Source organism: Silene latifolia, chromosome 1 (assembly GCF_048544455.1).
Source record: "Silene latifolia isolate original U9 population chromosome 1, ASM4854445v1, whole genome shotgun sequence".
In the NCBI taxonomy this organism is placed as follows: domain Eukaryota; kingdom Viridiplantae; phylum Streptophyta; class Magnoliopsida; order Caryophyllales; family Caryophyllaceae; genus Silene; species Silene latifolia.
This window is the reverse complement of record NC_133526.1, coordinates 22,765,003-22,787,003: the sequence shown is the minus strand read 5'-3', so window position 1 is coordinate 22,787,003 and position 22,001 is coordinate 22,765,003. Positions and strand designations below refer to the sequence as shown.

Genomic DNA, 22,001 nt, shown 5'->3' with positions numbered 1-22,001 from the left:
ACCGGGCAGGGATGAGTCTTCACGAGATTTGATAGTAATAGAGTGTAGCCAATGAGTTGTACCTTTATTTTGTTAAGTTGGTTGTAACGCTTGTACTATAACTATAAATGTTCTTTATCGACTTTTGATGATTACTTACCTCGGGCAACCGAGATGGGAACGCCCTTATATGCTAAGGAAGACCTAGTTAAGGCTCCTCTGAATATGGGGGTGTTGCAATGATGGTGATATTATGACGGTGATATTGTGTTGATATGTGAGACATATCGAGAGATGGTCTCACCTCCATTGTCCACTTCTTGCGTCTCTCAACGTAAGGGGGATGTGCACATTAATGAACTTTGGTTCGCTCGTTACGATGGGTGGGGCTTTAAGTGGACTGGCTGCGGTCACCCACTGGCGGTGTAGGTACATGTTGCGATGGGTAACCTGACAAATCTAGGTTGCGGTTGAGATAATGTACTTGGAGCGTGAAGATGGATGTTTAATTGTGGTGTATGATTACTTATGCATGAGATTATAGTGTTGGAATATCTGCTGATGACGTGTGTTTGGCTGTGTGCTGTTTTCTTATGTGCTCTGCTGTGATCCATTTGATATTGTCGGCAAATGGTGAGCAGTGAGTTTTGACAGGTGTGGATGTTTGAGCTAGCTTGCGGGTTTGGATGGGACATCGACGATTCATTTTCGTGTCATAGCTTCCACCGAGTCTTTAGACTTTTTCACTTTTGGTTTCCAGATGTATATGTTTTGGTTTTGAGACTTGTATTTACATTTAAACTTTAGTTTATCTTAACAAATGTTTCATTATGGTCTATTTGATATTACTTTACTTCGGGCAACTGAGGTGGTAATATTTCCATTTGATATTTGTAAGGTTCTTTAGTAAATGGGGGTGTTACAGAAGCACACTAACTTTCATATGGCAAAAATATTAGCATACTCATAAGCACTTAGATCAACTGATAGCGGGTTAATCTAGGTTAACTAGAGGTCTGAGTTTGAATCTTGCTAATGCAGTAGTGTTACAACACATGAGAAATACATACACCGGCAATACCGCCATTGTGGTTCTAGACTCGAATCCGGATATTAATATGAGTCGTTTCACTAAAAAGTAAAGTTATTTTTGTTTATCATACTCTTTTTTATCATTTTTCTCAAGTTTCTCATTTTGAGGCGTGCGTTCACCCATTGACGGTTCGAAAGGATGATTCATGTCAGCCGACCCTAAATCATTTTGGGATTAAGGCTCTGATGTTGTTGTTCTCAAGTTTCTAGTGTAGTATATGGCGTTCATCGCACTAATTTAATATGAGAAAGCTTCTTAATAGATTTACTCTTCGATCCAAGTACCCAACCTTAATTTACCGATTCAAATTGAGCTGATTTGTAGCCTCATAATTTGACCCGTATATGCAACTAAGATCCAAATTGGCCGACCTGGTAGATTTGGACCTTACATTAGAAAACTTGGAAATCATTTCATCAGTTACATGAAACATTTACGATGACAAATTGCCAAGACACCTTACGGCCTACGCACGACATTTTTATTATTTACTCTTAAGTTTCCTTTCATAAATGTTGGGGCTATATGAAAAATCAAGGCAAGGATTTTAAGGCATTATCTAATTTGGTCCCGGTTTGAATCCGATAGAGTACAAGGACGATAAACGTTCCGCTTCTAAATTTTTAACAGTGCTGTTTTTATGGAACCGAATCTTTGACTACTCCTACCAGTGGCGAGTCCAGGATTTTGATTTCGGTGTAGCAAAATATATACTCAAGGTAACAGATATAGATAATTAGCGTGGAAGTAGTAAATTTTGGTGTAGCAAATCACAAAATTCTAACCGAATTTTTCGCCTTTGGTGTAGCGGCTGCGACACCGAAGGCCTTAGTGGCCTTGCCCCTGACTCCTACATCATAATACTTAAATAAGATTAAAACTTTACTAGTTAATTCATTTACTCTCTAATCATAACATCATCCTATATAAACTCGGTCCATTAATTCAACGGGTCGCATGCCCGCATTGGAATACATTGGTAATCAATTCATCCATTCCTAATCATAACATCATCTTTATATAAACTCACTCCTAAATTTTAGCAGTGCTATTTTTCTGAAACCGAATCTCTAACTGCTTCGAAATACTTAGATTTAACCTTTACTAATGAATTCATCTATTCTCTAGTCAGTAGTCACTACTCACTATAAACCATCATCCTATATACTATAATCGTTCCAATGATTATTTAATGGGTCGTGTACTTGCGTTGGAACAAATTGGAAATTTGGTAGTTTGTTCACATTTTTGGAATTGAAAATTCAATCCTTGCAAATATGCAACTTTCAAAATATTAAGAGGGAACATTTTTGAAAATTTAGAATACAAATACTCTTCTTGGTGAAATAATAAATAAAATGGGTCCTAAAATGCCAAGCAAGCTTATCCAGTGCTAGCATTCAAAGTTGAACTTATTAGGCTCGTGAGTCGTTTGGATTATTGGATTGGTTGGAATAACAATGTTTGACATGTCTAAAATCTTGGAACCTATGGAATTACAAAGTAAACCCTAATTAAAAGTAAATCCTAAAAATACATTTTATACCCAAATAATGGTGAAAGACAGTCTCATACAAATACATATTTTGAAACTAATCTTTTGATAACCACGTTTAAAACACCTTAGGCTATGTCATAAGTAGTTAGAATCTGTTTTAAACAATACGGAATATTAGTATAAAACCGCCTTACATAGACTAATGCGAAATTCTTCTCAGCTTAATTTCAGCTCTCATTCAACTCTGCTCAGTTCACTTTAGTTCGGCTTGGCTCAATTTAGACCATCCCCAAGCAGTGGTCGTGCTAATTAGGTCGCGACCCGATTTTACTTTTAATCTCACCTTATTAACCTTGACCCATTTTTAGCTTCCAAGCAGAAGGTCGCGACCTAGGTCATCAAACCAATCATTTTTCACCTTTCAACCCTTTTTGTTTTGTTTATAACCAATGATAATGTGACACCTATTGGGTCACCAATTGACCTAATAAGGTCAAGAGCAACCAAAGAGGTCACAAATTGACCTCTTTCACCAAAAGGTCACAAAGAGGTCACCATAATCTTGTGCTTAATTGTTGATTAAGGCGACCCAATAAGGTCACGACCTCTCTCGTGACCTTGCTTGGGGATGGCCATTCAGTTTACTTTAGTTCAACTCACTTCAACCCAGTTCAGTTCACCTTCATTCAACTCAAAAAAACATGACCTAAAACCATTTTGTCTACCTATTAATTAAGTACTATTTATATACTCCATTGTAGAGTACAATTCATATACTCCCTCCATACCACACTAATGGTAACATGGCTTCACTTTTTGTGAGGAGAAAAGTGAGTCCATGTTACCATTAGTGTGGTATGGAGGGAGTAATTTCTTTCACTGATATCGTCTATCACAGACTATTTTGACAAAACTTAATATATACCCATTTTTAAAAGAAAGAAAATATAAAACGAACTTCATATTCGTTTTACACAAATTCTTGTCCAAAGTGATTTTATTTTGTATAATTGGAGGCTGTAGACTTGTAGTTGGACAGGAAAAGCTATGTGAGTTGTGACACAAGTCGCACAATGTGTGGAAACACAGGAAACTGAAAGCAGGCAAATGAAAGTCAAAGACAGGAGAAATTTTAGGGTGGCTTTAATTAATTAATTATTAATTAAAAGAATAGCAGAGAAAAAATAAATTCAATAAAAATAATTGAAAAGAAAACGAAAAGATAAATTAAAAAATAGACCAGTTGGAAAAATGTTTAGTGCTGCAAATCCTGGCTTTTGGTCACAATGTGTAAGCTTTTAGCAGTTCCCACTTAATCGAGTAACGAACTTTACAGGGTCCCATTCATAAAATTGATTAACATGTTGGCCATAATCACAAAAGGTAACTACTAAAGTTAGAATCTCTATGCTTTGCTAATTGTTATGTTCCTCGTTACACTAACCAAGTATGTGCGGATTCAACTAATTTAGTCGATAAAATTATAATCGGTTAATAATTTATGAACTGGGTTTAAACTCCGTCAGCATTAAAATCGCGGTTATAGCTCCCTAACTTTACCAGATCCTAACCCATCTTTAATGGATGATTACACTAATCAAATGCAAACCCATTGTACACAAGACCAATTCATAAACGTGACTCCAGTTATACATTCCATCCAAATTCTAATACATACGATATATACAACAATTTTACGTAAGATCAATTATGGTTTCTCAATATTTATCTAAGTCATTCTATTAGTAAAAGCAAATTGAGATACAAAAGTGTTTAGCATAATATATCGACATATTTTAGTAGTATATTAGACTCAACAAAACTTGAACCCGACTTGAATATGAAGTTGATAAAGTGAAGTAAGGTTGTGTTGTCCGTGGTCTTCCAAACCAATTTCACCAAAACAATTAAATACTAACAATCTAATACTCCATTAACTACTTAGATTAGTGATTTAGGTATGCGGCGTCAATTATACTCTTATCAATCAATAAAATATCCAAATTGGTGATTTTAGTCAAAATGTAGGCCTATTTGTATGGGCTTTACTAATCTTTACTCTCCTTTGTTCATTTTTCTTGGTAAACACCAATAAATGCATCAACCTAAAAATAACGAATTTCATAGGAATGAAGAAAAATTTCAAAGGAACACCGAGTTTGTAAAATTATCGTACACCTTAGTTAATGAGAAATCATATTTTTACATTTTTATAAAATTCGGTTTTATTATTTATTAAGAATATGGCTAATTATAAGATTCTCATTGATACCGGTGTACGATGACATGGTACATATAGTGTATCCAAGAATCTGGATTGAATTCAGTTTAATGGTTTTGTATAAAGCGGTAGCTTAAACTTGAAATTATCACAACCTATTGATATACAATACAATAAAATCTATATGATGTTGTGGCATACCGGATATTGTAAGTCTAGCTTGACATAAAAAAGTTTTTTAAAAGTCGCGAAAATTGTTACGAACATAATTTTCAAACTAGGCTGCTAGTATATTATCTCGTATTTGAACATTCAAGCAAAGCTGAGTTAACTGGCATTGATTTAACTAATTTTTATTAAGTTCTCTTTGTAATTGCTTATCAATGGGGGAATAAAGAGTAGAGTGTGTAAATGTAAACGATCTGTCTTGCTTGTGACGTCTCACAATCCCCTTCCACTTGCCGTACTTGCTTGTCCTCCCACTTACAACTTTACAAGTTTGTCTCACGTCACAAATAAGAATATGTGGTAAACGTGGCGTCCTTGATTGTCAAATCTCATTTATTTACAAATTAATACTCCATGCACGATACGATAGGTAGTTTGTTTGTTGTTTAATGGAGATTAATTAGGATATTCATTTATCAGTAATCATCACTATTCACAAATTATTTCCAAATGGTGGTCCTTTGAAACCTTCGTATCTTATACGGAGTAACTAACTTACCTCATTCATCACACTAATTAGAGTGTAATCCTACTTATTAAAAGAACAACCACAGAGCTGATGTGTCAGCCTGTGGTTGAAAGTAAGTATTTTTTATTTATTTTATAAAGGCCCCACCCACTACACCCACGTTCACTAATCCTATTTATTTAGAAGAATCATTTTGATAATTACCCGGACATATGACTATACGAGTGATAGTATATGACTAATGTGAATTGCTTATTGATTAATATATTGCCACTAATATTTCGCATTTATCGTTAAATTCATTAAAAAAATTACTGCTAGAAAAAAATACAATTATATTATAATTAGAATACTATTAATGATAACAATAATTATAAATATCATGAATTTGAACCATATCAATAGCTTAAATAATTTTTAAAATCAGGTTATTAGAATTAAGAATGACAAAATAAAATGGAAAATATGAATTAGCCAGAAATTGTTTGCAATAAGATGCATACGTATTTTTCTTTGAAAACCTTATAATCTGTCATTCATGCACGAAGATTTATTGTCAAAACATAATACATGAAGATCAAATGTTTTAGTCGAGGTATTGATGGTGATCTTGAGTAAGGGAGAAAGAGCCTTTAGGATTTTACAAATCTTGAGTGAATGAGAGAGCGGCGGAAATATGGGTTTATTGTGGGATTAAACAGGGATTTTATTTGGAGAGAATGGGTAGAGATGTATTTATGTGGGGTGAGGGTTAGGTTTGTCATATGGGCTTAGTTGGCACTTGGCAAACTGTACTCAGCATGTCTTTATTATACATACGGTGATACGACATACGAGTATATGTGCAATTTAAAAGACTTATTTAGTTACGTGGGCTACTTTTTGGGTAGATCTGGCAAACCGGGTTACGGGTCAGGTCAATTCAGGTCGAGTTAGTTCGTGATTCTCATTGATTTCGGGTTAACTCGGGTCGGGACGGGTTATTTTGGGTTTCAGGTCTGTTTCGAGTTGTTGGTCGGGTCTGTTTTGGGTCAAGCGAGTCGTGTTGTTTTGGATCGAGTCACTTTCGGGTCAATGAATAATAAAGAAATAGTCATTTCAAATCTTTTCGGTTCAATTAGAGTTATATTTGTCGGGTCATTTTCGGGTTGGTGGTTTCGGATCGGGTCATTTTTGGATCGGGTTAGTTGCGGGTTAAGAAAGCTCGGGTCATGTTCGGGTCAATTTGGGTTTCTGGGTCACTTCGGATCTCGGGTCAGCCTTTTCGGGTCGGGTTGCTTTTGGCAGGTCTATTTTTGGGGCCAAATTCTTATTTAGGACGGGTATATGTGTCTTAAGAATAAAATGGGTCAAATAGATCATGTGATGTTGAATAAGATAAATGCAAAATGCACAGGGAATAGCAAAATATTTATCTTAATGGACATATGGGGGTGGTATTTAACCCGTTTTAATATTAAGACGAATACCTTTATCCTAAGAAAACTAGCTGATTATTGCAGAGTAGTTATTCGAGAATCTTACACTATATATCTGAAGTAAATGGCCCAGCCCAAATATAATACTATAATGATTATTATTGGATGATAATGTACAATAAATTGGACCATGTTTGGATTATAGTATACGGTCTATACGGAGTATAACCCAAGACGTACATCGTCACAACTCACAAGTCACAAGCTCATAAATGGTAGGGACTAGGGGTGAACAAAATTTACAATACAATTTTCTTATAAGTATATAAAGCAGTATTTAATCATGCGAGTTTTTGAACATTTGTTATTGTTTTTAATAGAAAAAAACTATGTCTAATACGTATCAAAAATTAACACATCAAATATGATTTTTATTTTTATTTTTATTTTTACTTCTTTTATAAAACGAATTTGAAATAGCAAACCCGTGCAATTTGCACGGGTTTAAAACTAGTATTAACTAATTTGTGTAGTTAGTGCTCTGGACCAGACTACATAAAGGATTGACAAATTTGGACGTCTAAACTTCAAACAATGTAATGTTTTTTAGGTATGACAATGAAACCTACAACCCTTTCTTTGATGCGTATTAGATAAACTTCTGAGTATACGTGATAACTTGAAAATATATATAATGTCAATATGCTGTTACTATATTCATCTTAATGAGCCTTTTTAAATATTTCAGTATTTCATCTTCTTCCAATGATAAACAATTTCGCGTTTTCCTTAATAATGTCGATAGGATTAGGACATATTCAGACTAAATGTTCTCCTTAATAGAAGTAATACTTTTAACAATTAAAACAATTTTTTTTTTTGGTGTAAACCGGGGTGTCCACCGTCGACAACAGTGTATATTCCCCTCGTCGCGGGTGCTCTCACGAAGAGGTAAACGACTGGCCAAAGAGTGTGATCCATTCCCATGGGCATGGATCGAACCCCTGACCTCATGGTTAAGGGATGAAGTGAACAACCACTACACCAAACCCATTTGGTTTACCATAGATGAAATTAGTGTGATGATTTTACTGAAATGAAGGTAGAATTATCTTTAGATTTGTGTATTATCATCAATTCATCACTCCCTTTATTAATGGGTTTAAAGTTTAAACCACTCCACGCCTTGCGGCAAGCACACGCATGATTAGTTTAAATTAAAAAGGTATTGGAATTTTGTAGGCTTTTGTTGACATGTCCTAAACCCTTTTTCTGATGAAATGACCACTTACCAAATTCTTGTTACCTTTTACTTAAATCTTTTGATGATGAGATGATCTTGTAACGATATATTATGAGTTTAATAGAAAGTGCAATTGGTCTCTCTTGTGACGGGTTACCGTTTGTGGCGGATATTTTGTGAGTTAAAATGGTAACAAAATGGGTTAGTGGAGAAAGGGAACCACATGAATAATGTTGCAGAGAGAGAAAAAGTGGGTACTTTGTGAGGTAAAATGGTATCCGTCACTCAAGAGTGACGGATATGTGCCGTCACAAACAAGAATTTGTGTAAAAAGTGACAATTTAGTAATAAAAGTGAGATAAACTTAATGGTAACAATTTATCAGAATCAGAATATATTTACATTTTATAGAAAAATGGTCACATTGTTATCTATAGAATGAGGTCATGTTCCGCTAATGTGACAGCATTTGGTGTTTTTTCTGTAAATAAAAATAGTACTCCTAACTTCATGAGTGATGATACTGCAGTACTGCTGATGCCACATTAATTTTTCATTTGGAAGCAATAATAAATTTTGATTAAACAAATGATATTCATCTTAAACTTAAAACGAGTAAGAAAGATAGACTTATGCGCGTCATCTACCGAGGCTGTGACTTCAAGCGCGACTTCAATATGTGACAATTTTTCTTCTCCTAGTACTCATATCCCCAAGATAACACTAGGGGTGGTATTAATGATCCAAGCGTTCCTGCCTCTTTGCCTTTCATCTTTTCAGCTCGTCCTAAGATGTGTAAGATTCTCTCGTCTAAGAAGCCATCAGGCGCCCCTTTTATTCCTATGCTTTGCAGGTACCCCTCTACTCATCATGTGCACGAGAAGTGGAGAATCGCCACTCCCAAGAAGAATCAAAGCCAAGGGGATGAATCTTCAAGACAAAGTTTATCTACTTTCTCAAAAAGTAAATCTCTCTCCCATAAATTTCTACGTCGCTCCGTTGATAAAGAAGAGTAAAGAAATGTTCGCTCATTTAGTCAGCCCTGATCGTCCCACAAAGAAGCTTTTTCGAGAAAACAACCCCGTCTGTAGTTTAATTTCGTATCCTAATAATGTATTACTAAATTCCGACTCCGGGAGTCGGGTAGGTACTGCGTAAGGAACCTTTCTTTTCTGCTGCCAAAAAAAATAAAAAATAAAAAATAAATGCCTATGAGCTAGCCAACAGCTTGTTCCACCTACCCAAGTCAGGTTTTATTTGACTCATTTTAATCTTACGATGAATATGCCAACTTCAAAGAGAGCAACTGGAGATCAAAAGTAGGCAAGGATTTGGGAAAGATCTTAAATTCAGGGGCTTTTAATCGAGTTTTTAGGGCGAATTTTATACAAATGGGTGATATTAAACCTATATTTAGCGTAGTAAAATGGGCCCAAAACACATTCCAAGTATTTGTGAAAAAACAAACAATGATTAAATCACATCCTTAAATCTGAACACACAAAGCCTCGTACGAAGTTAATTGTAAACAAAAGGATACAAAAACCATAGTAACCGTAGACTCAAATTCACCACATCCCATTTTGTACGGAATAGAGCAATCAATCTCGTGAATCTATTCCGACAATTAAGGGGGTGTTTGGTTGATTACTTAATTACTTTGGAATGGAGTTAGATACCCAATGAATTCTAACTCCACTCCAACACCTTGGAATCCATACCCACCTCTTTCCCTTGGATTCCAACTCCATTCCTTCATGCTTATTATTAAAATGAATCAAACAAGTTTTTAAGGGAATGTAATTAGAACCTTATGCTACTATGGTTTCTCATGACTTTCTCACTTGAACCTTCATTGGGAAGGAGGTTTCGTAAGTAGCCAGATAGGGAGTGATTCTATTGGTAAACGTGGTGGTTGGGTTGGGGGTCGGGGGTTCTGATGGGCTATGAGAGAGAACAATGACCTGAGAGGTGTCAATGGCGCAAGAGTCGACCATGAGTGAGAAATGGCGGTGTGACTAGTGTGAGTAGTAGTTGTGTGAGTTGGTGTTGGATGTTTGTGGTCACAAGAGTTTTGAGTTTTGAGGTTAACAGTCTCTATTATCAAAATCAAAATTTTGCACAATAGAATACAAAATTTTGTAACAGCCCGCCACCAGCCCATCCCTATCCACGAGAAAGTCCAGTTAAGGACTGAGTTGGTGAGTTTCTTGGTCTGACCTGGTGTGAGCTGGCCCAAGTCCCGACACAGCTAGGTCACATACTTGAGTCGCTAGCTTTCTGTGACAACCATTACTCTAAATTTTAAAACAAAACCAAAAAACCATAACAGAATACCAGTTTCACCCCCAAAGAAAATGAATACTTTTCATAAACAAATTGCATCTCAAATTCAGATTTTCGTAACTCAACGTAATTGGAAATCGACAGCCTTTGAAAACATATAAACCACCATGTAAATCCCCCATCGGCCATCGCTTAGAAATTTATGTTCAGGGATAAACAAATCCATCTCCAAGACTCCAACAAAACACCTAATAATATACCCAAACATGCACAAGAACTTGAAAACCCCAACTATTATTGCCAAACAGAACACATTGCAATGTAGTCACAACAAACATCAAACCAAACCATTTAATCCCTAGAATCGGTAGTACATGTAATTAGGCAAGAGATTTCAAGCTAGGAACTTCAACTCACCACATGGTCTTAAGATCAATTTTTTTCAGTAGGATATACCAATAATGACAGACTAGACTACTATGCTTCAATTGCACCACGACATCGAGATAATAACGAGATTACTTGGCGCCACCGACGACTTCCTTGACAGCACAAATCTGCTCTTCTCCCATTGCACACATCACTGACAGAATCTGGTCCTTCCCTGCTTCAAACCCCTCCTTCATCTGATCACAATGAACAAACTTGTAGTATTAGATAAACAAACGATAACTAACAACCAAAGTTAAACATCAATAAATCAAACAGTTCCAAAGAAATAATTTAAATGTTAATAAGGTGAGTGAACCATCCACCTGCTTAGCAAGGGCGTCATCAGAAGGAACCTTGAGATCATCCTTGGTGTCACCACTGTCAGTCAACAAGCTCACCTGCATTAGTAGATTAAGGAATTTAGCACATGTCAACTATTGCTTAAGCAAATGCATGTGCATAAAACCTCCACTTGACTAAAGAGTCAAACTACTCACATAATATTAACAAGAGAAAATGAAGTGAAACTTGAAAATTTGATTATTATGTTGAGAATTATACAAGACTTGATTGGGAATGAAAGAGCCTATATTCCTAATTGCATTAGACTACAACAACAACAACATTACCCCAGTGCCTCAATGGCTCCCGCAAATTGCGGGGTAAGGGGGTCGGATGTACGCAACCTTACCTTTGTGTTAGCAACACAAAGAGGCTGTTTCCGAATGACCCAAGATGAAAATTGCGCCGAGAATTGCATCGAAGGACCACTACTTCACAAGAGAAAGAAGCGTAGCCACTTTAGTGAGCCATTTTGCTTTATTCCATCATAATCCAGAACAAAAGAGTAATGAATCTTTGGCTCCATTGGGAATATTGGTACATAAATAATATTGGTACATAAATTGCATTGGAAATTGCATTAGACTAATTAAATTAATATTGGTACATAAATAATAATCAGCTTATTAAGCGTGTAAGAATCTTAGATAAAACCAATACGATGGTGATTTGGTGATTGGTTGCTGCTATGAACTTGATTCATGCTTTTTGCTTACAATATTTACATTGTTTGCAAAGGGAGTGAAAAATAAATGACTACTGATGAGTGGAAGTTTAATGATTTTAAACATATGTCACTTAGTATTTTGCAGGACGGGTTTGACGGTACATAGTGGGAGGTCAACCCATTTAACATTCCAACATCCCCCATAGTTCTCTTATGGGTCCCTCTCATTTCAACTGTCTTCTTTTGGGAATCTTACCGGAGAATTTGTGAAGCTATTTAACGTTTTGTAAAGGAACAAATTATAGACTACAGGATGATAAGCAATAGCTTCAATATAAATAAACAGTAGCTTGGAGCCGGGAGATCACTTACAAAGCCATCTTCAGTAATGTCAAGCAGCTGGTAGTCGACACGGTTGACATGAGGAACCTGCATACACAGAAAAATCGTTAACATTCAAGAGATACCTTGAGATTCGCATCATGTAAACAACAATAGGAAGACATGAAAGGCTCCGTACATCACAATTGTGAGATGAAGGCACAATATCTTCCAGCTTCTTCCCAGTGAAGATGTCAAGAGCAACAAAGTGACATTTAGCATGACCATGCTTGCCAGTCTTAGAGGTGGAAACCTCGACCACCTGCATGAAACACAATACAAACAATTCAGTGAACATAGAATCAATTACTGTAACTCAATGAGCACACTAATAATCAGTAACCAGAAAAATAAACAGAAACAAAGCCATCTCTAATTCTTTCTCAGTGCCAAAATGCAAAAACCCAAAAACAATTCTCTACACCGACCACACATTCTTACATTAGTATGTGGTTACAGTTAAATCTCCAACCACAATTCCATATACCAATCCAATAATACCGCACATTTGCTAACCAAAGTTGTACGCCGTATAATTTACCCCTTCTAGTACAATACCATGAATCGATACAAACCAGAGCAAATTGAAACAAGTATCGCACAAAACACGACCAACCAAAACTATCCTCCATATAATCAAACCCCACTAGTCTCAAAATACAACCAAAATCGAAACCAGACTCATTTACGAAACAAACATTCCAAAGGTTATCTACTATTTCTTCTCAAAAATACCATCAGGTCAACCAACCAAGTTATACGCAACCAAAACTACGTTAAGCAACGTTACAAAGGTGCCTAAATGTCTCCCGCAAAATATTGGGGTTAGGGGTCCGATGTACCCAGCCTTACCCACGAGTCATCAATACAGCAAGGTTATTTCTGAATGACCCAACATGAAAACTGCAAGAACTGTTATTTACGATAGAAAGAAGTGCAACCAATTTGGCGAGCTATCGTATTATCTCAAATAACAACCTTAACCCAAAATAAAACCAACTAAATCAATCACACAGACGAATAACAACAACAAAACGATCAAATAATACACCACAAATAAAACCCTAATTTATCAAAACACAATCAACCCAAATAAAACCACAATTAACAGATCTGGGCAACTAAGATTTACTATAAGAACAACTAAACAAACAAAACCCACAAAAATTCAATCAAAATCAAACAAAATGGAAACAAAATAGACGAAAATAAACCTTGCAAGGGCGATTTTTGATGACGATGTGACCATTTTTGCGGATAGTACCAGCTTGTTGAGGATAAGTCTTGGATGCTCCGGCGTCGGCCGATGATTCGAAGTGATGATCGTCGTCCGACATTTTCTTATTTCTCTCTTAATTAAATTGATTTGATTTTTCCAGAAGGTGAAGAAATAAGTGACGAGGAAAATTGGGGATTTTGGAAGGTTTTATAGTGACAAGTGTTGTTGGGCTGCGGAAATTGTTAATCTAGGGTTTTTGGTTTCAACACTAGGTCCACTAGAAAAAGCATTTTCTTTTTGTTGGGGCTATTGTTCATCTATTTCAAAAGTTTAAGTTTATTCTACTTTGAATTTTGATTATTATGTGGTTGTTCGATGATGTTAAAAGGTTCGGTTTTGAAAATATTTATCGCGTACTCGAGTTATGGAATCGAAAATTCCAAATTTAGGAATCCTTGTAAAATGTCATGTTGCGTGACGGTCTTATAGAAGTTGTCGTGCTGAGAAACGACTTTAAGTCGGTCATTGTATATAGGGGTGTTAATGAGACGAGACAATTCGCGAGCAAATCGATATCGGCTCGTGCGAGCTTGGCTCGGGATCGAGATCGGCTCGAAAGCTTAACGAGTCAAGCCAAGTAAAGGCTGGCTCAACTCAAAAAGCTCGCGAGCGGCTCGAACTTATGTGATTACATTGTTAAAGATCCTACGTAATCTTTTGTGAATATTTTATATTTACCGTATCTTTGTAATTATAGTAATTCTAGGATTGTTACCTTGCTCGTCAAGTTCCTCTAATTGTATAAATACCCATCTATTGTATTCATATAATTCATCAATGCAAATATTACTTTCATCCTATTCTTTACATGGTATCAGAATACTACGATCCTAAAGCCTCAAAACCCTAATCCTTACACCCATGGCCACCTCCGCTGCCACCCTACCCAACCCTAATGAACCTCTCGTTCCTCTTCTTCTTGTCAACCTCTCTATGGTTGACAAACTCACACCTTCAACCTACATGTCGTGGCACGATCAAATCGAGTCACTTCTATTCGGTTACGATCTTCTAAAATTCCTTGATGGAACCCACTTATGTCCCTCGGCCACCATTCCCGACCCCACCGACACCACAAAAGCCAAAACCATCCCCAACCCCGCTTACACAACCTGGAAACGCCAAGATCACCTTCTCAAATGTGCTCTACTTGGTACCCTTGACCCTACAATTCACTCCCTCGTCATGCGCGCACCCACTACACGTGATGTTTGGACCACCATTGCCTCTACCTATGCCAATCCATCTCGAGCCCACATCCTCCAAATAAAAGACCGGCTCAATTCCATTCGAAAAACAACTCAAAGCACTACCTGTAGGGAAATATCCGTAAAATTCCCTTAATGTTAAGGATTATAACGTAAATATAACATGCGATTTATGGTCATAAACGAAATACAATAGAAAACGATAAAGATTAAGAATCAACCTCGGGTCCTTTGATGTGCGGCGTAAAAAGAAAGTAAATCAACAGAGATTTCCTCCTAATCGTTGCACCCAAGACCGTTTGAGACTATGCCCTTGTGCTAGAAATGCTCTCTAATTGACTTGCAATATCGAGAGAGCTATTGTGAGGTTATTCGATGTGAGATCTAGAAATTTCAGAGAAGAATGCTCCGAAACCCTAATTTCTGAGACAAATGAATTGCTTAGGTCAAAAGGAGAGAGGCTCTCTCCTTTTGTCTTGTTCGGCCAAACCGAGAGCCCAAGGGGAGGGAGTGGGCTTTCACTTCCTCCTAATTTTAACTCGTGGTCCGGCTCGACAAATTGCTAAATGTATATGACGCGGTTTTTATTATAAATCGTCATCGGTTATCGGATATTAAAACATCAACTAATAACACGATTTAGTTGAAATATTAATACATGTCCGACAAAGACGATATTGTATAATTAATTCAATATACATCAATTAAATATAATCGTTTATATTTAATTTACGAATTAATCGCTTAATTCGTCTTAGCCCATTTTATTTAATCCGTATTAAATAAAATATCTCAACATCGCGTTTTGACTAATTACTAGTCAATAACTCCGACTAATCGGTTCAAATTTGGCATCAACATGATTGTATTCTCATACTTTGTCACATCTCTCAAACGTATCCTATAGGTGTGACTTTTAGGGACCAGTTGATCACCGCCATCTGTATGACAATAACGTCAAACTTATCTAGCAAGCCAACCGTTATTGATAAACGTGGATCAACTGATAATAATACCAAAAGTATGCCCTTTGATCCTTTTAGAGATTTGTAAGTCCTTGCACTAACTGTAAAGGACACCAGCCCAACAAGCTCCCACTTGTCCGTACAAGTGTATGTGCAATGACGTTATCCGCACTAACTGGAGGATACAGCTCCAACAAACTCCCACTTGTCCGTACAAGTGTATGTGCGATAACCGATTCTCATATTCATTTAAAATTTCTCCCACTCAATGTAAAACAATTTGCAGATCCGGATCCGCAAAGGTCGTATTTTACAATCAATCTGGATCAAGAGTGGTTTCCCCGACTAGAGGGTAACTTAACTGATAAAACGAATCCGTATCCGAGCATGGCCATGCATTTCATTTACAGCTCCTCGAGTGGCCCTGAGAAATACCGAGTACCTGATAAAGGCTGAATATTTCCTTCAACTCGACTCCTTCCGATCTAAGCACAGCATGAAATGACCCAGAAAAAATCTACTTGGCCCTCTGTTACGGATGACCGTGAGAAAGAAACCAAAGTCACCCAAAATCTGCCTTAGTCTCAAGAGACAGTCGATAGTCAAAAGAATCGACTCTTAGGATCACCATGGAAGTCCTATCCACGACCGGGCACCGAATGTTATAAAACATTTAGGACTCCACGTCGATGTCACAATTGTGTCCTACGAGATATCCGTATAACTCGCCTCTGTGATTGGTCAGTCAACCGTTTGACTTATGGCTTGTTGAACCCACCATCAACCAACGTCACAAAATAATTGCCAGAGTTATCAGCTCATGTGGGCAATTAAGGACTAGAAATATAATGTTTGTTCAGTTCACTTTGTGGTGTTCAAAATTGTCGTACAATTCCACATGAAAAACAAAATATATATATCAAAACGATGATGTTGTATAGAGTACAAAAGAGAATGAATCTAATCCATAAAAGAGTACTACAACTTAGGAACACGTTTAATTCCCATGGAATTAACGTGTCCTTCATGCTTATCTTGTCGTAATGGTTTAGTGAGAGGATCTGCTATGTTATCATCTGTAGCAATCTTTTCTATCACTACTTCCTTTTGCTCCACGTAATCTCGGATTAGATGAGCTTTCCGTTGTACATGTCTAGACTTGTTGCTAGACTTTGGCTCCTTAGCTTGGAAGATGGCACCACTATTGTCGCAATAGATGGTTATCGGGTCATTCGAACTAGGCACTACGGATAGTCCATGTAAGAATTGACGCATCCATATCGCTTCCTTTGTAGCTTCAGACGCGGCATAGTACTCGGACTCAGTCGTAGAATCTGCTATAACTGTTTGTTTGGAACTCTTCCACGATCGCAGCGCCATTATTAAGAGTAAAAACGAATCCGGATCGAGATTTCGAGTCATCTCGATCCGTTTGAAAGCTAGCATCTGCGGAACCGGTTGCGCATAGCTTTTGAGGGCCTCCATAAGTCAATGCCCAATCTTTAGTCCTCCGTAGGTACTTAAGAATGTTTTTTTTGACAGCCACCAATGTGATTCACCTGGATCTTTGTTGGAATCGACTTGTCATACTCAATGCATATGCCACGTCCGGACGTGTGCATATCATGGCATACATGATTGATCCTATAGCCGAGGCATAAGGAATCCGTGTCATGCGCTCTTTCTCTTCGGTGTCTCGGTGCCCGAGACTTGCTCAAATGCACCCCGGAGCCATAGGAAGAAACCCCTTCTTGGAGTTAGTCATGCTGAATCTCTCTAGGATTTTGTCTATGTAAGACTCCTGACTGAGAGATAATATCCGTCGTGATCTATCTCGATAGATACGGATGCCCAAAATTCTTTGTGCCTCACCCAGATCTTTCATCTGGAAATGGTTCTTCAACCATACTTTCACCGAAGTTAAGAGAGGTATGTCATTCCCAATCAGGAGTATGTCATCGACATACAATATTAGGAAGACAATCTTGCTCCCACTCGACTTGATATAAAGACATGGTTCCTCGACCGATCGAGTAAATCCATTTTCTTTAATCACTTGGTCGAAGCGATGATTCCAACTCCGAGATGCTTGCTTAAGTCCATAAATGGAACGCTTAAGCTTGCATACTTTCTTAGGATGTTCTGGATCGATGAACCCTTCGGGTTGTACCATGTACAACTCTTCCTCCAAATAACCGTTTAAGAAGGCGGTTTTCACATCCATCTGCCAAATTTCATAGTCATGAAAAGCGGCAATCGCTAAGATAATCCGAATGGAACGCAACATGACTACGGGTGCAAAAATTTCATCGTAGTGCAAACCTGGCACTTGGGTGAAACCTTTAGCAACTAGTCGTGCTTTATAGATATCTTGTTGACCTTCCACAGAATGCTTTATCTTGTAAAGCCATTCGCATTGAAGGGGACGAACCTTAGCAGGTAAGTCAACAAGATCCCATACGTTGTTCTCATACATAGAGTCCATCTCGGATTGCATGGCCTCAAGCCATAGCTTTGAGTCAGAACTGGTCATGGCACCTTTATAGGTTGCGGGTTCACTACTCGTTAAGAGTAGAATGTCATCTATGTCATGTTCCTCGACCATACCAATGTATCTGTCCGGAGGAATAGAGACTCTACCCGACCTCCTAGGTTCCTCAGGAATATTTACCGCAGCCGGGATTGAAGGAATTGGTTCCTCCAATGGTTGCTCGGTATTTGGTTCTGGAATCTCCGACAGGTCGAAGGTTCTATCACTCTTTTCATTCTCGAGAAATTCCTCCTCTAAGAATGTCGCACTAGCCGCAACAAAAACACGTTGTTCGGTTGGCGAATAAAAGTAATGATCAAGCGTTCCTTTAGGATAACCTATAAAGTATGTCTTAACCGATCGCGGGCCGAGCTTATCCTCGTGTCTCCACTTGACATAAGCCTCGCAGCCCCAAACCCGTATAAAGGACAAGTTAGGGACCGTTCCCTTCCATAGTTCATATGGAGTCTTGTCAACAGCTTTAGACGGACTTCGGTTAAGTATTAGAGCGGTGTAAGAGCATAACCCCATAATGAATCAGGTAATATCGTGTGACTCATCATGGATCGAACCATATCAAGTAGAGTTCGATTTCTCCGTTCGGACACACCATTCAACTGAGGTGTTCCAGGTGGAGTTAACTGTAAGGCAATCCCACAGTCTTTAAGGTGTTGATCAAACTCGTGAGAAAGATACTCGCCACCACGATCTGAACGTAGTGTTTTAATCTTTCTACCCAGTAGGTTTTGTACCCTATTCTGGTATTCTTTGAATTTCTCAAAGGATTCACTTTTGTGCTTCATTAAGTAGACATAGCCATATCTACTTAAATCGTCCGTGAAAGTGATGAAATACCTATAGCCTTCTCGTGCGGTGATTGACATAGGCCTACATACATCCGTATGTATGAGTCCTAATAGGTCAGCAGCGCGCATTCCAACACCTTTGAAGGAAATACGAGTCATCTTACCAATGAGACATGATTCACACGTGCCAAATGATTGAAAATCAAAGGCCGAGATAGCTCCATTTTGGATGAGCTGTTTTACGCGTTTCTCATTAATGTGTCCCATACGGCAGTGCCATAGATACGTTTGATCTTTGTCACCAACCTTTAACTTTTTATTCATTACGTGTAATATTTCGGTGGTCTGATCTAAAACATAAATTCCGTTCATGGAGACTGCGTTGCCATAAATCATATTGTGTAATGAGAAAATGCATGAATTATTCTCTATTACAAATGAAAAACCAAGTTTGTCAAGTGCAGAAACTGAAATAATGTTTTTCGAAAGACTGGGTACATAATAGCAGTTATATAAAGATAACTCAAATCCGCTAGGAAGCTGGATCACATATGTTCCCCTCGAGACGGCAGCCACTCGTGCTCCATTCCCGACACGCAGGTCCACCTCACCCTTTACGAGGGGTTCGATGTTTCGGAGCCCCTGCACATGATTACACAGATGAGAACCACAACCAGTATCTAGTACCCAAGTTCCGTAACGTGTGTGGTTAATCTCAATCATATGAATAAAAGTAGAAGAGGAAGAAAACATACCAACAGGTTTAACGCGACCTGCTTTTATGTCCTCATGGTATACGGGACATGTACGCCTCCAATGCCCAGTCTTGTGGCAATGGTGACACTCCATGTTACCATCCTTGCTCTTTGTCGCGCCTGATGAGTTGCTCGACTCACCAGGACCACTCTTACCTGAACCCGACTTCTTGAACTTCGCCTTACCTACTGCTAGGTCTGCTTTAGCTTTGCCCTTACCCTTGCCCTTGTTTGACACAACGAGAACATCCTGTTTCATGCTCCCACTGAACTTCATGTCCTTCTCGGTCTGTACGAGAAAGGAGTGCAGTTCATGGGGACTTTTCTTCAAATCATTCATATAGTAATTCGCTCTAAAGAGCGCAAAACCATCGTGGAGTGAATGAAGCATGCGGTCAATCACAATGTTCTCGCTGATTTTACAATCAAGCGTCTCCAGCTTCTCGACATTCTCAATCATGCTGAGAATGTGTGGGCTAATTGGTTGGCCTTTTCGGAGTCTCGCATCAAAGAAGCGAGTGGTATGCTCATAGGTCACGATTCTCGGTGCTTTCGAGAATTCCTTAGTGAGCGTGGTGAAAATCTTGTTTGCACCATGGGCTATGAAGCGTTTCTGCAAATTGAATTCCATTGCAAAAATGAGTACGTTTTTAATCGCACCCGCTTCCATACAGAAATCGTTAAACTTGGCGATCTCATTAGCTCTAGCCGTGGGACCTGGGTTTGGCGGGATGGGCTCTATTAGATATTTGAGCTTCCGTCGGCAGCGGCAAAGCATTCCGTAATGCCGCCTCCCGTCCGCGAAGTTTGATCCATCATTCTTGATCGAGTAGACCGATTCATCCGATTCATGAAGATCCGAAGCCGGGACTCACGGTCCAATGTGGCACTTGGCATTGGGTCGTTAGTAGGACCAGCCATTTCGTTATTAGCAGTTTAAATATTCGTGTTCTACATCGAAAAAGAAAGAAAAACAAAACGAAATAAGCAACTCATCGAGGTGATTTAAGTCTATTTAAAAATTCATTTTAACGTGTAGACTCTCGCACTTGCATAATTGATCTCCCTCAAGAATGATACAAGTGATTCCAAGACTCAATTTCTGTAAATTGATAAGCCAACTGTTTAGCTAATTCTTCCGTAAGAACTCTTGGTCGATAGATTTCCGTAAATCCTATCTATAGTCCACCATAATCACAGGATCGTACGAGTGACCATAGTGTTGAGATAAAATAGGTCAATCGGTTCCAACTTACCCGACGTAGAAGGGGTCATATTATGCCTACCGACGAAGAAGGGACTCATTGGAATTTGACCTATAAAGACTATTCTCAATTTTGGTTTATACGAGGAAGATCCCATCAACTTAGTTTAAATTCATTTTAAGTGAACAAAAAACTAGCAACTGCGTGAATGAATTAATTTAGATGATGGCTTAAATCGTGTGACATATGAATGTCATAGAAAACTAACGCGTGACCTCTATATGAGTCAGTTTTCATGCAATAAATAGGTGGTTTGGTTTTTAGGCGGAATATGATGCATATTATCGTTACGAAAAATAAATGGAAAAATGCAATACGTAAAATAAAAATCCTAGTGTGGCCTATCCTAATAAAAGAACATGAAACAACTTTGGAATCCACCGTTGGACCCGAGAAGCTTGTCTTGATGTTCCATCTTGATCCATGCAGCGGGAGTGAGCATCCGATCTCCATTTATGGTCTTCTCAAAAATTACAATTTAAAATTTACAAAATATAAACCTATTTACATTCTAAATAAAAAAAACTGTAATTACAAGTGAAAAATCCAAAACGGAGATACGAGATCTCAAAATACAACCAAGACCGTGTTCCATCATTACGGTAACACGTTCTACTAAGGCCACACTAAGTTACAACCGTTTGTAAAAATGAATAAATACGTAATTAAAAGCATTCAAGGCATTCAACAATAACGATAAAAACAATGCATCAACTAAAAATTAAATTTATTCGTGACATAATTCCGTAATTATGTTAAAATTAATCCAAACCACCGTTTAACAATTAAAATTATGTGACAAAACCGCTTCATCATCTTAATTTTAATTCATGATAATCCGTTATTTTAAATCGTTTTAAAATAACTAAATGGTACGTGAGTGAACCGTGTCACTATTAAGCGAGTGTACAACATCCGTATGATGTACAATTTATG

General features: G+C 37.8%; 1 protein-coding gene across 1 annotated transcript; it reads right to left on the bottom strand.

Moving 5' to 3' along the window:
• Nucleotides 1-10,713: 10,713 nt before the first annotated feature.
• On the bottom strand, nucleotides 10,714-13,746 carry LOC141601235 (eukaryotic translation initiation factor 5A). Its single transcript, XM_074421499.1, has 5 exons — nucleotides 13,472-13,746; nucleotides 12,397-12,519; nucleotides 12,249-12,305; nucleotides 11,191-11,265; nucleotides 10,714-11,061 (listed from the first exon to the last, which is right to left on the bottom strand). Exons 1-5 carry the CDS (start codon nucleotides 13,592-13,594, stop codon nucleotides 10,954-10,956), a joined length of 486 nt encoding a protein of 161 aa, XP_074277600.1. The 5' UTR covers nucleotides 13,595-13,746; the 3' UTR covers nucleotides 10,714-10,953.
• Nucleotides 13,747-22,001: the final 8,255 nt, after the last annotated feature.

Coding starts and splice junctions, on each gene's coding strand:
- LOC141601235 (XM_074421499.1), bottom strand. CDS start 13,594: ATGTCGGACGACGATCATCACTTCGAATCATCGGCCGACGCCGGAGCA. Junction 11,266..12,248: donor ACATTACTGAAGATGGCTTT/GTAAGTGATCTC, acceptor CTACTAATGCAG/GTGAGCTTGTTGACTGACAG. Junction 11,062..11,190: donor ATGACGCCCTTGCTAAGCAG/GTGGATGGTTCA, acceptor CATTGTGATCAG/ATGAAGGAGGGGTTTGAAGC.